At 57.1% G+C, this 14,724-nt stretch overlaps 1 protein-coding gene across 1 annotated transcript in view; it reads left to right on the top strand.

Moving 5' to 3' along the window:
* The window catches only part of TMEM63C (transmembrane protein 63C), a 34,698-nt gene extending 26,426 nt beyond the window's left edge, over positions 1-8,272 (top strand). Inside the window, exons 17-22 of the mRNA XM_028101993.2 lie at positions 706-868; positions 1,111-1,216; positions 1,605-1,772; positions 3,693-3,802; positions 5,185-5,253; positions 8,072-8,272. Coding sequence (XP_027957794.1) covers positions 706-868; positions 1,111-1,216; positions 1,605-1,772; positions 3,693-3,802; positions 5,185-5,253; positions 8,072-8,272 — 817 coding nt within the window. The remainder of the gene's footprint in view (positions 1-705; positions 869-1,110; positions 1,217-1,604; positions 1,773-3,692; positions 3,803-5,184; positions 5,254-8,071) is intronic.
* Positions 8,273-14,724: the final 6,452 nt, after the last annotated feature.

Raw genomic sequence — 14,724 nt, 5'->3', positions numbered from 1 at the left:
GAGAGAGAGAGAGAGCGAGAGAGAGCCGGAGCAGTGGGGAGAGGGAGAAGCAGGCTCCCCACTGAGCAGGGAGCCTGATGTGGGGCTCGATCCCAGGACCCTGGGATCATGATCTGAGCCAAAGGCAGACGCTTAACCAACTGAACCACCCAGGCGCCCCAAGAAAATATGTGATTGCAGCTGGTGACTGGGTCATAGCCATAGCTGACGTTGCTGTGATTTGTTGCCCACGTTCTTAATGGAAAGAAGTGGTACATTGCAGTTAGAGGCTCATGAATGTCAAGACACATGTCTCCTTCATTTGCTCACATTCAAGGTCAACAGAGCCCCCCAAGCTTCTCCCCATGGACTCTCTGGGGTCTGTGGGTCCTGTTCAAGCACCCCTGCTTTAGATCAAGCCAGAGAGTGTATTTCCCAACACACCCACACTTGATGTAGACCAGCCCCATTCCTGCTCAGAAGGGTGTGCATTAACCTAAATTGGGCTGGGGGCACATGTGCATATGAAGCTTACTCTCCCCATCTCCACCCTCGTCCTCCACACCCCCATCTCCACGCCCACCTACACCCCCCTCCCCATCTCTACCCCCCCCACCTCCACCCCCCCCTCCTGTTTCCATCCCCATCTCCACCCCTCTCCCAACGTCCTGGCCCTTTCCTTCTCCCTCTGGCTTCTGTGCTGTCTTCCACTGTCTACACGGCCAGGTGTGTGTTCCTGCCGGACAACGGCGCCTTCTTCGTCAACTATGTGATCACGGCGGCTTTGCTGGGCACGGGCATGGAGCTGTTGCGCCTGGGGTCCCTCTTCCTGTATAGCACCCGCCTCTTCTTCTCCAGGTCGGAGCCAGAGAGAGTCCACATCAGAAAGGTGGGGGCCGGGCCCTTCCCTGCGCACAGCCCTTCCCTTTGTGGGGGGGGGTGGTGTCAGGAAGGGAGCCTGCTAGGGGCATGAGGAAGCCGAGGTGAGCTGCGAGGTGGGCTGGGGGTGGCAGGGAGCCTGCCTCCAGGCCTGAGCTGCCAGGCAGCTCCCCGGGGATAGACAAAGAGCCACAGACGGAGCCGAGCCAAGGGGACCAGGCCACCTCAAGTGACCCCCACCTTCCGCCCCAGAGCCAGGCCATGGACTTCCAGTATGGGCGCGAGTATGCGTGGATGATGAATGTGTTCAGCGTGGTGATAGCATACAGCATCACCTGCCCTATCATTGTCCCTTTCGGTGAGTCTTCCCTCGGGCACCCCCAGGGCTGCGCACCCTCAGGCCGGGAGGAGGGGTTGAGCCCCCCACCCTCAGAGTATGAGGAGGCCGGGCAGGGACAGACTGTCAGCAGAGCAGGGAGGGGCCGGTGCAGGTCAGGGGAGGTTGGATGGCTGTTCACACGGGATGTTTGTTGAGGGAATGACCCTTCACCCAACTGGCAGAACAGACTCTGGGGGATCAAGGGAAACTGGGGTCCCGGCAGTCAGCGCCACAGGGCTCCCACGGCCCGACCTTGGCCCTCGCTGCCCGGAAAGACCTGAATCTGGCTTCTGCGGCCTGGGGGGGCCTGGCTGTGGAAGCAGCCCCTGAGTGTGTGGCGCCCACCCCCCTGCCCCCGGCCCCGCAGGGCTACTCTACCTGTGCATGAAGCACATCACCGACCGTTACAACATGTACTACTCCTACGCGCCCACCAAGCTCAACGAGCAGATCCACATGGCCGCGGTCTACCAGGCCATTTTCGCACCGCTCCTGGGTCTGTTCTGGATGCTCTTCTTCTCCATCCTGCGATTAGGTAGGTCCCAGGCGTGCCTGGCCTTCCTGCCCCTGCCTACTCCCCACTGCTGCCTACAGCCCTCAACAGCACCTCTGCTCCGTGCAAGCAGAGAAGGCCTGGGAGGAGCGAGGGCTGCTCACAGATTGCAGCAACCCAGGTGGCTTCTTGAGGCCTCAGTTAGGGCTCGCACCAGAGTCCCAGCAGACCTCTGAAGCTAAGGGGAGGGCTTGGACCAACACGGTACGGTATGCACTTTGGTTTACGACCCTCAGAGCCAGAAACGTCACATTCCTTCATTCTAACTCAAGGCTGGCAGGAATAAATATTAGCTATTGGGCTTAATTCCCGTGACATCCCCCTTGGGATCCTAGGGATGCCTGGTCTTCCAGATTGCCTAAAAACTGGAGGAGGCTTCGGGGCCTGCCCCAGGGGCCAGCTTTTCCCCTGCTCTTGGCTACACAGAGCTGCTTTCCCTGTCCCTGTGGACCACATGCGAGCCATCCCCTCTGAAGCAGGAAGCTTGCACTGACCTGTGCATCCTCTCTGCCACCAGACAGCTTCCTGCCTTCTCCCCACACTGGTCTTCCCTCAGGGACCCTGGACCTACATCATCTCAGTGGCCTGGAGAAAGGAAACTGTATTTTCTTACTGTCTTGTCCCGGCGGCCGCTGGAAACAGCTCTGCTCCCAGTTACTTCTGTGCGTCACCCATCTGTCAGCCATCTCCCCATTTCTTATCCCCCCGCCTTTCCCTGCCACCTAGAGGACTTCATTTATTAAAAACAATTTTTCTCCGAAGTATAAAACACTATACATTTATTTTCAAGATCTGAATGCCCTGTCCTCTCCCCTGGAGCCTGTCTTTTGCGCTCAGACCTCATTCTGTGTGCACAGTTCGGGGGAGAGGGCAGAGCAGGAGGGGCTTATTGGTTTATTCTTGCTTTTCCCAAAATCATGATTTCCATTTCATAATGTTCAGTCCCGTATCCTGAGTTTTTTAACTCAACATAGCATTCTGAGCAATTTTCTGTGTTACTGAAATACTGTTTGAGCACAGGCCTTTGAATTAATTCTGCCCATTTCTGTCAGCTCTCCATGGCTGGATACCAAAGCTGTTGGCCATTTTTGCTTTTATAGGAACACAATGACCAGCATCATTGTGGGTTAGCCTCTGACTGTAAAGATTGATTTTTTTCTTAAAAAAAGATTTTATTTATTTATTTGAATGAGAGAGATCACAAGCGGGGGGGAAGGGTAGAGGGAGAAGCAGTCTCCCTGCAGAGCTGGGAGCCCGATGCGGGGCTCGATCCCAGGACCCTGGGATCATGACCTGAGCTGAAGGCAGATGCTTAACTGACTGAGCCACCCAGGCGCCCTGTAAAGATTGATTTTTAATCTTTACCTCAGTAGAAAACTGGTGTCATAAAAAAGTTACCAAATATATCCCCGAGCGAAATGTACCTGACCTGAATTCCGGCTCGCTCTCCAGGGCCATTAGCACAGGTGAGGGCCGGCATGGAAGCTTGCAGGGACGGGTGTGGGTCAGAGACTGTATTTGGGGGCTATATTTGGGGCCACTGCATGAGTGAGTAACCTGGAGCTACTGCCCCACGACTGTGATGTGGGATGGAAACTGACGGGTCGAGAAGGACATGCCTCATGGGCACTTGAGTGGATACTTAAAGGCAATTAAATTTTTTCATATCCATAAGATGCCAAATTCCAAACTGGTCCCAGAGCACTGAGGGATGATGTCATGGGCCAGGTGCGTTGACTCCAGTTGCTAGGGGGAGAACTGGGGCAGGGGACTCTCTGCCTTGGACTCGAAGCCCCCACAGAGGGGCTGAGGACCCCAAGGACCCCACATCTCGGCTGGCAGACTCCTGCCCACAGCTCCGGTCCTCGAGCACCAAACCCCACGGCCTGTTCTTCTTGGCAGGTACGCTGCACACCATCACCTTCTTCTCCCTTTCCACGCTCATCATTTCCATGGTCATCGCCTTCGTTAGCACTCTTCTGGGGAAGCTCCAGGGGGTATCTGACTATGAGGTGAGTTACCCTTCCTTTCCTCCGTTCGTTCTCACTGGCCCCCGGGCCATGGCTCTAGGCTACCTCCCAACCTGCGTACCCACGGTGCCACAGAGATGAAAGGTTCTTGCCTTTCCGATGATGGGGTGTGCAAACTCAGGGTGCGTGTGTGTGTGCCCTTGCGTGGCCCAGGCACCGGCCCCCTTGAGTGGTGGGGAGATTTAAAAGTCAGCTGTCCCCTTCTCCTCTCCCCTCTGGCACCTCCTCCAAACAGCAGACTGCTGGCCCATCCCTCCCTCCGACAGCGCGAGCCTGTCCAGCCACTGAGCTGGGAGCACCAGTCCAAGGAAGGAGGCTTGAGAGAGAGAAGATGGGGTGAAGGGCGGAAGGGTGGGTGCAGAGAAGGATGATGCCCTGGGGGAGGGGGTTAGTTATCATACTTTTTAGCAATCCCAGTCTGTTGAACTTGAGGCCAGGCTCTCTGGGCCCTGTGACTCCTTGGGCTCTTTGCCAGTGGAGCCCGGCCTTGTCGTTAGAGAAGGGAGCCAGTCCCTGCCTGCTGAGACCCAGGCCAGCAATGCTGTGTGACCTCCGTGGGCATCTCCCAAAGTGGCGCATCTGTGCGGACATGCTAGAATGATTTCCGGGAACGGAAACATTTTTTTTTTCGTGGTTACCCATTTTTCTATTGGTTCACATTCATTTATGTTTCTGCTCATGTCAACGAATGCAGGTGTTCTGTCTCTAATAGTAAATTGTGTCCTTTTTAAATGACTGTATATAAAGAAAAGGAAGGAAGTTAATTCAAAGTTCTGGTATCCTGCTGAGCCAAAGGAGGGAGCCTCTTGGAAGAGGACCTTTTACTTTCAGTGGCGCTGCATCTGGGGGCCCCGGGCTTAGGCCCCCACTGCACTCTCTGCCCGGCCCGTCCTCCATCCCTGGCTCGAGTGCCATGACGAACCAAAGTGGACAATGCCTCTGGCTCTGTCTTCCCAATCCAACAGTGCCATGCAACCTGGTGGCCCAGGTGTCCACTCCAGAGAAAGGAGATGGCAGGGGACGTAAACCATGATGTTGGACTGGTCTCAGAGGGAAGGAGAACCCCCAGGGGGAAAGAAGAGGCAGTTGAAGTCAAGCCTTTACGAGGGTCCGAGCAGGCTCGTATTTGAATCCCAATCCCAACTCTACTTACTTTCCCCCCATTATGGTTCTTGGGGATGGACCATTCAGAAGGGCCACCAGCATCCTGGTCCTCTTCCTGTCCCCCTGGGCTGCAGCCCGGGGCTACAGGTCTGGGAAAAGAGAAGATGGCGTCGAGCACCGGGTGCAGGTTTGGGGAGGGAGGGAGCAGAGGGTGGACACCCCCATTCTGTGACCCTCTACATCTCTGCCCACTGCTGCAGCCCGAGGAGGAGATGGAGACCGTGTTCGACATGGAGCCCAGCAGCACCTCCTCCACGCCCACCTCCCTTGTGAGTCACTGCCTTCACCCCGGGGGACAGGTCAGGAGGGGGGGGACCTGCAGGGGTGGGCTTCTTCAGCAGCAGTGTGGGGGGGCACTGGCATGTAGTGCCCACCTCGGGGACTGGGGAGGAGACGGGCGCCCCGGGGCTCCCTCGCCTGACCCAGCAGGACTTGGCCCAGGTCAAATTGCTGCCGTGGCCGTGGCTGAAGAGATGGGAAGATGGAAGAGGCAGGACATACTCTAAAAGGAACTCAAAGAGGAAGAGAAAGGTCAGGGCAGGCCCAGCCACAGCGAGATCAGTCGTGTAGACACAGGGACGTGCCGGGACTCGGCCTCGGGCCCGAAGGCTGCCTCCAAGGGCACAGCTGCTGGGCAGAGCGGCGCACACAGAGCTGCAGGGAACTATTGGAGGTCTGCCCCGAATGGTAAGGCAACGGCAGCAGCATGAGTGAGCCCACCAGCTCGTGAAGAGACAGGCCAAGTCAGAATGCAGGGGCCCAGTTGGCTCCCTCACTGTGGCTCAGCCTGGAGGGGCACGAGTGCTCACCCACCTCCCTGCCACCAGTGTGGATGCAGGGCCACCGATGCCTGCCCTGAGCTGGGTGCCCCGATGCCAGGGCACCTTGGAGGAGCACTGAAGAAGGGCACCAGCCAGCCTGGGCACTCAGGGAAGGCTTCCCGGAGGAGGGAACATCTAATCCGACTCTAGGAATGGGAGTAGGAGTTGCTAGATGGAATAGGATGTGGGGGAAGAGCATTCGAGGAGGAGGATCAGCCTGTGCAAAGGCCCGGAAGAGAGACTCTGGAGCGTTTGGGCACTGGAAGACAGCTCTTGACGTGGTGGAAATGCAGAGTGGGCAGCAGGGCCCTGGGGGGGAGGTGGGGGAGACGGGGCTCTTTGGTTGCCACAGAGTTGGGGAAAAGTGTACAGACACAACAGTGGGGGACATGCCCACCCCCAGTGCACAGAGCTGCAGGTCCTCCTCAGCTTGGGAAAAAACCCTACAGAGAGGGGCAGATCTCTGGGAAGTGGTGGGGAGAAGGGACGTTGGTTTTGGAGAGTCTACAAAGCTTTCAAAGCAGGGGCCTCTTCTCACGTAGCCATCTCTCCCCGGGGGCCCTCACAAGATGACCCCTCTGGGATCCCCTTAGGAACCTGACACTTTGCCATTCTCACTCCTAATCTTTATGATATGATACACCCACACAGTAGAGGGTCTTTATCCTTATTTTACAAATAGGGAAACTGAGGCTCAAAACGGTCAATTAATTTAGGCCCCAGGGCATTACTGAGCAAGGCAGAGGAAGAACAAAGTTTGAACCAGGTCTGTCGATTTCTGAAGCCTGAGCTTAAAAAAAAAAAAAAAAAATCATTGGAATTGATTTTCTTAATCTTTCATGATAACCACAGTAGTATATGAACATTGTAGGTAATTATGGGGAAAAAACAAGAAAATAAAAAGTTCATATTCCCATGACCCAGAGAAGACTACTGATAACTTAGTGTCTATTCTCCCAGGCATATATATAATTTTTGCTAAAATGAAATGATACTGTTCATACTGTTTTATAATCTGCATTTTAGTTAATAATCTCCACCTTTCCATGTACATAAATTTCTATGTCTTCAAATACTCAAGTCGTCCTAAGTGTTCCAGAAATATCTTTCTCAAAGCGTATCCAAGCCAAGATCCAGTCCAGGCTCTGTGCTAGATGAATCCAGTCCCTGCATATGTCTCTTGTAGTTTCTCACAGTCTCTTCTTTATGGCCTGTCAGAGAGACCCAGCCAGTGGTCCTGCAGAATTTCCCACCTTCTGGGTTTTCCTGGCTATTTCTTCATGATGTCTTACAGCAGGTTCCACTATCTCCTGTATTCCCTGAAAACTAGAAGCTCAGTCCAAAGGCTTGGAGAGATTCCGATTCAGCCCTAGGGGCTAAAACGCATGGCAGGCAGTGCCGTGCATACACCAGGACACAACAGACTATCCCATTTTTTTCCCACTAAGGATGCTGGTTACTCCCAGATGAGGGGGATGACAGCAGCCTCTTCTGTTGTTCATTTACCATTCTGCCCCTTAGGACCAGAAGGTTTATATGGGGTTTACTTTGGAATGCTACAAATATCTAGATTCTTCTGTAGGAAAAGTGTTCCCTCATCAACCAGGGCTCTTTGGTTTCACTGACATGAATTCCTAGAGGAAGGATTTAATTCTATTCCATAATTACCTATTTTCAAAATAAGGAGTTGGTTTAAAAGCCATTCAAATGATGACAAACAGCTTTGTCCCTAGTACTTCCTGTTTTTCTATTCCGCTGCCCTCCCAGGCATTCCCGGGACCATTCCTGCATTGGACAGGTCACTTGGCCAGGACCTCGGGAGCAATCTCCGTTTCAAATCCTGATTCACAGGCCAGCCGATATCATACCCCAGGGGAGGTGTGGGTGCAGCTCCCGCTGTATTAAGAAGTGCACTAGCTCAGGGATGGAGGTCTCTCCAGACCCCAGCATAGGGGAGCCTCGTGTCGTCTCCCCGCCGGGTTCAGCCTGACCTGGCACCAAGAATGAACGGAACCTTAGTGAAGGAGCAGTGAGCTAGGGGCCAGAAGGCCTGCACTGACTCACCCTCAGAGTCGGAGTTGCTCTTTGAATGATCAACACCACCTCAGCAGGTGGTTCGGCCAGGCCCTGGGCTGCTGGGAGAGAAGGAAGGATCCGTGGCTCGAGAGGGGCAGAGGCCCCGGGGTAGGGCATGAGTGCAAGGGTGTGCCCAGGGCCCAACCCCAGGTGTGACCTCACCCCCGTCTCCGCTCTCTGTCCCAAGCAGATGTACGTGGCCACTGTGCTGCAGGAGCCAGAGATGAACCTGTCCCCCGCCTCCTCCCCCGCTCGGCACACTTACGGCACCATAAACAGACAGCCGGAGGAGGGAGAAGAGGAGAATGGCGTGAGGGGCTTTGCACAGGAGCTGGGCTCCGCCCAGTTCCAGGAAGGGCTGGAACTGGAGGGCCAGAGCCAGTACCACTGACCAGGACCGGAGGCCTCCACCTGGTGACTGCACGGGACCGGCGGCCAGGGGAGGGCCCAGCAGGGGGAGGCGGGAGGGCCATCCGGACCTCCCCGCTGCCTCCTGCAGACTTTGGGAAGGCCCCAACGGAGACATCTGCACCGCGGCTGTTGGCCACATGGAGGCCCCGCCCTGCTGACCAGCTCGAATGGGAGGTGCTGGGCAGTGCAGAGGGACCCGGATGGGATGGAGGCTACAGGCGGGCACCACATCTCGGGAAAGGTGGCTGAAGCGCTGGGCACAGAGACTGCAGGCTGAGGGACCTTCCTGGGGTCAGAGTGGAGAAGATGTGCGTAGAGGAGGGGGCAGAAAGACGCCCACTGAAGACTCTCCAGGGTCTCTGCCACCCTTTTACCAGCTGCCCTGCCAAGGAGCTTCCACAGCTCCCCCGCCCCCGGTCCCCAGCCCGACTCTGATCCCGCCGCTGCGGTCTGAGGAAGCACAGGTGTGTGTGCTGGGCCTGATCAAGCACATCCCCTGCGAGGGGATCACCCAGAGCAAGGAGCAGCTGAGACCCTTCCTAGTCCTCTGCCCCTCGGCGGATATCCCCGGGAGCAGCAGGGTGGAGACCTTCTCCTTCCTATTCGTGCAAGGGCAGCTGGGACACAATCCCTCGGGGCTCATTAAACGGGACCTGTGTGCATTTTGATGAAGACAACCTTGGCTGGTTACTACAAGGTGGGAGGGGCAGAGGCAGAATTCATGGAGAGGGGTCTTCTCCCCAGATGCTGGGGGATGGGAAACCAGATACAGCTCCCCAAGCCCCAGGCCTTAATGAGAAGACCCTCAAGGTCAAGGATGTGGCCACTGAAAGTTGTTCCTGCCTCACACCCACCTGAGTGCCTGGGCCCCCAGCATAACCAAGGTGGGCAGCAGCTTAGGGTAAGAAGCCAAAGGCATGGGCCATTCCCTGGCCTCCCGAGCAGGACCCTTCCTGTCTTGGGGCCACCTGCACCCTGCACTGAAGACCACTCAAGTGGCCTCCGGTATGGTCCTGGCCCAGACACTGCAGACACCCTGCCGGGCATGCGGTGGGGGTGGGGGCTGTGTCCTCCACAGAGAAGCCTTTTCTGGTGGAGTAAGGCCGCCTTCCCAGGGCTGCCACCACTCAAGAACTGCAGGAACCGAATCCTGAGTAGGAACAATGCTGGTGACACCCAGCACCTTTGCCATAGTCAGAAGGGTACAGACCTTTGCCTCTGAGGACAGGCCCCCATCAGGACCACCCGGCTGCACAGCAGGGGAGGACACAGAAAAGGGCTGGCTGAGGCCTCAGTGGACCAGAAGGAGCCAAGTCAAAAGGGGTCTGCGTGCTCTAGACCTCTCCTGAGCTCCCTCCTCCAAGGGTCTGTGTCCCTGCAGCCCACCTGCAGGAAGTCGGCCCCACGCTCACCTCACCTGAGCCTTTCCCACCAGGTCCCAGGCATATGGGTGCCCCTGAACTCAGACCACCTGGGGCTCACCCCTGCTCCAGCTGTGCCCACATCTCAGCTGCAGAAGCTCCAGGCTTCACTTCGAAATAGCGCCCAAGAGGCAAACATTGCCATAGCCCCAGGGCTTGGCCCAGACCTTGGTGTGAGGGATCTTTCCAGAGAGCTTGAGTCAGCTCAGGAGGTGGCAGTTTCTCTCACTCCTTGTCCAGCTAGGAAGGAAATTATACCCAGCCTCATGATCCCAGGCCCCTCCTAGCATTTCACCAGCCAACAAAGAGAAGGGTCCTTTCCAGAGCAGTGGTCCGGGCGGGCCCCACAGGGAGCTCTGCCCATGCCATGAGGAGGTGGCCAGCTCCGGGCCATCCCCGGCCCCCAGAAGGTTATGTTTGGTGTGTGTGTGGCTTTCCTACCAGAAGCTGGCCTGCAGGCTCTCCTTCACTGGGCACTACTTGCTGGCGCCTGCCCCCCATCCCCGCAGCCCCTGCTGGACTATTCCTGCCGCTTCTGCCACTGTCCCTCCTCTGTCCCCTGCCCACCCAGCAGCCTCTGGACGCTGCATGTGGAAAGGGTCCCAACAGATTACATGGCAGCACGGCTGAGGGCTTGCCCCTCTGCATTTGGGCCAAGTGCAGTTGGTTCTGAGAGAAGACCGTGCGAATGTTGGGAAAGTTCCAGAATCCTTTCACTTCTCAACTCTTTTTGGAGACACCCTCCCCTGCTCTCCCAGCTGCTCAACCTCCATGGTCACTGTGAAGGCAGGGTGGGCATGCTTTGGCTCCTTCCACACCACATCCAGGCCCCCTCTCCCAGCACCTCCCCTCGGGCCTGCCCTCTCAGCCCACACTTGTCTCACCCACTGGCCTCCACCCACCACCGTCTGACCCCATCCCCCAGCCCACCTCCCAGCTGTCCTTCCCCAGCCTTCCACCGAAGCACAGCCTTTCAGACTTGATTCTTTCTGGAGGGGGCTGCCTCTGAGGGAACCCAGGATTGCCTAGAGCCTCTAAGAAGTGCCCCCACTGGGTCAAGAGTACCTCCATGCCTGCCTGCCTCTTCCTCAGATGCTTCCGGAAGCAAAGTGCCTATCAGCAGCATTGCATCCTCTGGGGCCCCCCGGCGTGGGGTGTGGACTTCCCTTGGCCACCACCACTAAAGGAATGTGCCAGAATGCCGAACCTTCTTGTTATTAATGCTATGACCGTGCCTTGAATAAACAAGTCCTCCCAACCTCTGCTGGCTTGTGCCTCTGCATCTGGACCGGCCCAGCAGGGTCTCCCCCTCTTGGAAGGAGCCAGAGCTGCTCAGGGATGAACCTCCCTGAGGTTGCCAGGCTGGAGCATCAGACCTTGCTTCATGCCTTTAGTCCCCGAGGCCTTCCCAGGCCCCTGTCCTCGAGGGGGAAGGCCCGATAAGCGCTGTCCGGTCTGCTGGAGGGACAGGGGGGATCTGCCTCACTCATTCTGCTGCGGGTGCCCTCAGAGCCGCCTGGGTGGGAGCAGAGGACTCCCCGCTCCGGGAGCCACCCATGGAGTCGCTGAGCAGCCTCCCCGGGCAGCAGAAGCCCCAGGGTGAGTGCTGGCCCCCCTGAGTGGGCCGTTGGCTAGAAGAGCTGCTGGGCCTGAAAAGATGAAGATTTCAGGGGGAGGCCACCAGAACAAGTAGCAGACAGGGCTCAGGTCTGGCCGGCCTTGGGAGGCAGCACGAGGGCAGGGGGGAGGTGGGCCTTGGGCCGGAGGGGCTGCCAGGTCAGGCCTGAGTTGGGTACGGAACACCCTCTCACAAAGGCTAGTTACATCTGTTGTTGTTCTCGAAGTTGGGGGAAAATTCGCTGCTTGTGGGCAGGGAGGTGTCCTGGCCTAGGAGACCGAAGTTCCGGCCTTCCTGCAGCAGCTCCATGCCCCTAGGCCAGTCCCGAAACCAGGGGTAGAAGGACAGCCGCTCTGTCTTACTACTGAGCGGAGCAGACTCAGCCGGGGGACAGAGGGAGCGAGGCCGCAGGGGGAGGCCTCCCCTCACCTTTCCCTGGGAAGACAGGACGGTCTCGGGGTGGGCTGATGGCTGCTATCGGGCCAGGGACCTTTTCCTGGGATCTTCAAAGCCTTGCCACAACAGCTGCCTCCCAGGCTCTCCTCGACAGCCTCCAGCATCCCCCAGATCACAGGCCCCGGGCCATTCCTTGGTTCAGCGGACATTTCAGGGGCTTTGCTCAGGGAAAGACAGCCAAAGAAGCTGCGGAGGGTGGGCTATAGCCCCAGCCACGTCAAGTCCGAAAAGGAGGGTGGGGTTGGTCCTTCTGCTCTGTATCAGCAGGCCAACAGGACTGGAGGCCTAGAAGGTCCATAGAGCGGGGCTGGCACAGGCCAAGAGGGAGGCCCAGGTCCCCGATCGGACAGGGCTGTGCCCACCGGGGCACCAGAGCCCCTGACAGCACTCTGGGCCGCGCTTTGCAGGATTGCGGAGGAAGTAGGAGGGCACTGGGCTCTGGGAGGCTCTGCCTGGAGGCCAAACTTCGGGGTGGTCTCAGGCTCCTCCAGGTCTGGCTCCCCACAACCTAATCTCGTTGTCGTCATGCTGGGAGCTCAGGTCTGTCCTGAACACTCCGAGCTGACCAGAGCCGGGTTCCTGAGTCGGCTCTGGGGCAGGCCCCAGGGGAGCTGGGGGAGCTGGTTTACAGGACGCCCCCTGGGCCCAGACAGTCCGGCAGATCTCCAGCTGCAGACGCTGTAGTTCTCCATCCTGGCTGCAGGTGAGAGTCTCCTGGGAGATTTTAAACAATCCCAGGGTCCACGCCCCATCCCCAAACAACCCAAAATTTCTGGGGTGGGGCCCAGGCATCCCTATTTTACAAAAGCCCCCCAGGTGACTCTAATGTCCGGGAGGGTTGAGAGGGCAAGGTGCCTATGGACGAGGAAAACAATCACAGCCTGACATCCCCCCAGAAGAGGGGAAGCTGGTCTTGGCACCTCACTCTGTGTCTCACCTTGGGGAGTATAGGCCTGCAGCCCATACCTAAGTCCAAAGCCACAGGCTGGCAAGGCCTCCAGGGAGCTCAAATGTCAGATGCGGGTAGGTCATCAGCAGCCTCAAACATTTGTCTTCTGTCTCCGAAGCGATTAATACCTAGCGCTGGCACAACTTCCATTATAATCATCTTACTTTATAATGAGGACTGCTGTTTGGGCTGGAGAGATGCACACGGGCCCTCAAGGATCACTTCTGGTTACCACGTCCCCATCAGCAAGCCTGAAGAATCACTGCTGCTCTTCCCTCTGAACACAGAGCCCAAAGTGGCTTTCACGGCAGCCTTCTCATTGGGGTTGCAAGAGATTGTAAGTGCAATAAGCCAACGTACATGGCAGATGTCAGCAGGGTCAAGTGCTTTGAAGAAGGGTGAGGAATGACTGCAGATGGGGAGGATCTGGAAGGAGCTGTTCTGTGGATGAGACATGGGGGCGTGTATGGGCTGCATGGAGGGGCTGCAGGGCAGATCTGGAGGGAATAAATACAGGATCCCGTGCAGGGGGGCGGCTGGAGCGTGCAGCAGTGTGAGGCCGTCTGGGAGGGCAGCAGGACCCTGGGCTTTACTCCAGCGACATGAAGGCTACTGGAGGATTCGGAATGGGGGAGAGATGTGATCACCTTAGGCTCCGAGGCGATGGCTGCAGCCTCTGGGTGGGGACAAGGTGGAGGAGAAATCCCGTCAGGGCTCTGCTGGGGGCATCCATTGAGAGGCCATGGTAGCTCAGACAAGAATGGGGCAGGAAATGAGGAGAGGGATGGAGAAGTTCGGAACAGGTCTGAGGACTCATGGACAGATTAGATGGGGGATCTGAGAGAAAGCAAGGAAGTGTGGATGGCTCCCGGTTCTTCTGTCTGAATAGCTGGGTAAACCGGTTTACCAAGGCAGAGGATGCTGGAAGGAGCAGTTCGGGGAAGATACCAGGCTCTACTTTGGTGGTGTTACACTTGAAATGCCTAGTAAGGACGTTGGGCAGGGGGCTGGATACGAGTCTGGAGTGGGGGGGGGCGTTAGGCTGGAGATGAGACCTGGAGTCATCAGCATCTGGGGTGTTTAAATCACGGGACCAGCTGGGACCTGCGCAGGAGGCCAGAGGAGGTCCAGGGGAAATGGGAGGGGAATCTGCAGGGAGAACGAGGAACAAGCATTGAGGAAGGAGGAAAACCAGGAGTCCCTGGCGTCTGCAATCCAAGGGAAGAGGACTCAGAAAGCAAGCAGGCAGCTCCCAGGGCTAACCACACTTGACAGTGATAACGGGGCACAGAGGAGTGAGTTCAAAGATGCTCCGAGAAAGCATCAGCCAAGTCAGAATGCTGGAGATGCCACTGGACAAGTGAACTAGTTTCTCCCACAAATCAAAAGCCTGGGACAGGGGCGGGCTGAGAATGAGAAGGTTAAGAGACCCAACCAGAAGCAATGTGTGGTCCTTGACTGAACAAACCACCTGCAAAAGACATCGGGGGAACCTGGAAGAAGCCCAAGCATTAGGCGATGCTGAGAGATACTGCTCATCTTGGCAGGTATGTTGATGGCGTGGATTAAGGGGGAAAAGGTATCAGCCACATGTTCCCAAGGAAGACTACAGGTGAAAGAGCACGACGACGTCTTAGATTCAGTTTTAAAACTCTCCAGCAGGGGCGCCTGGCTGGCCCGGTTGTTAACCGTCTGCCTTGGCTCGGGTCATGATCCCGGGGTCCTGGAGCCTGCTTCACCCTCTCCCTCTGCCTCTCCCCCCAAAACGAGGCTCCAGCTGGGAGCTAGGGAGGCCCTGGTGGCACCAGCAACATTGGTCTTGGCTGAGAAAACTGAAGGCTCGGGGCAAGGGCAGGGGGCCGGGTATAAGCATTCACAGCCCGGCTCTAGGGCCCCACAAGCCTGTTCACGCAAGGCTCACTCTTGATGCTGCTGCTCGTCCCCATGTCCCTGGCTGGGTCTCTACCCCCATCTGCCCGATCCTCCTG

The sequence above is a fragment of the Eumetopias jubatus genome, unplaced genomic scaffold (genome assembly GCF_037043125.1).
Source record: "Eumetopias jubatus isolate StellerSeaLion01/CBP00866 unplaced genomic scaffold, mEumJub1_p1.0 scaffold_7, whole genome shotgun sequence".
Classification (NCBI taxonomy): Eukaryota; Metazoa; Chordata; class Mammalia; order Carnivora; family Otariidae; genus Eumetopias; species Eumetopias jubatus.
The sequence above is the reverse complement of the archived record's forward strand: the minus strand, read 5'-3'. Positions and strand labels throughout refer to the sequence as shown.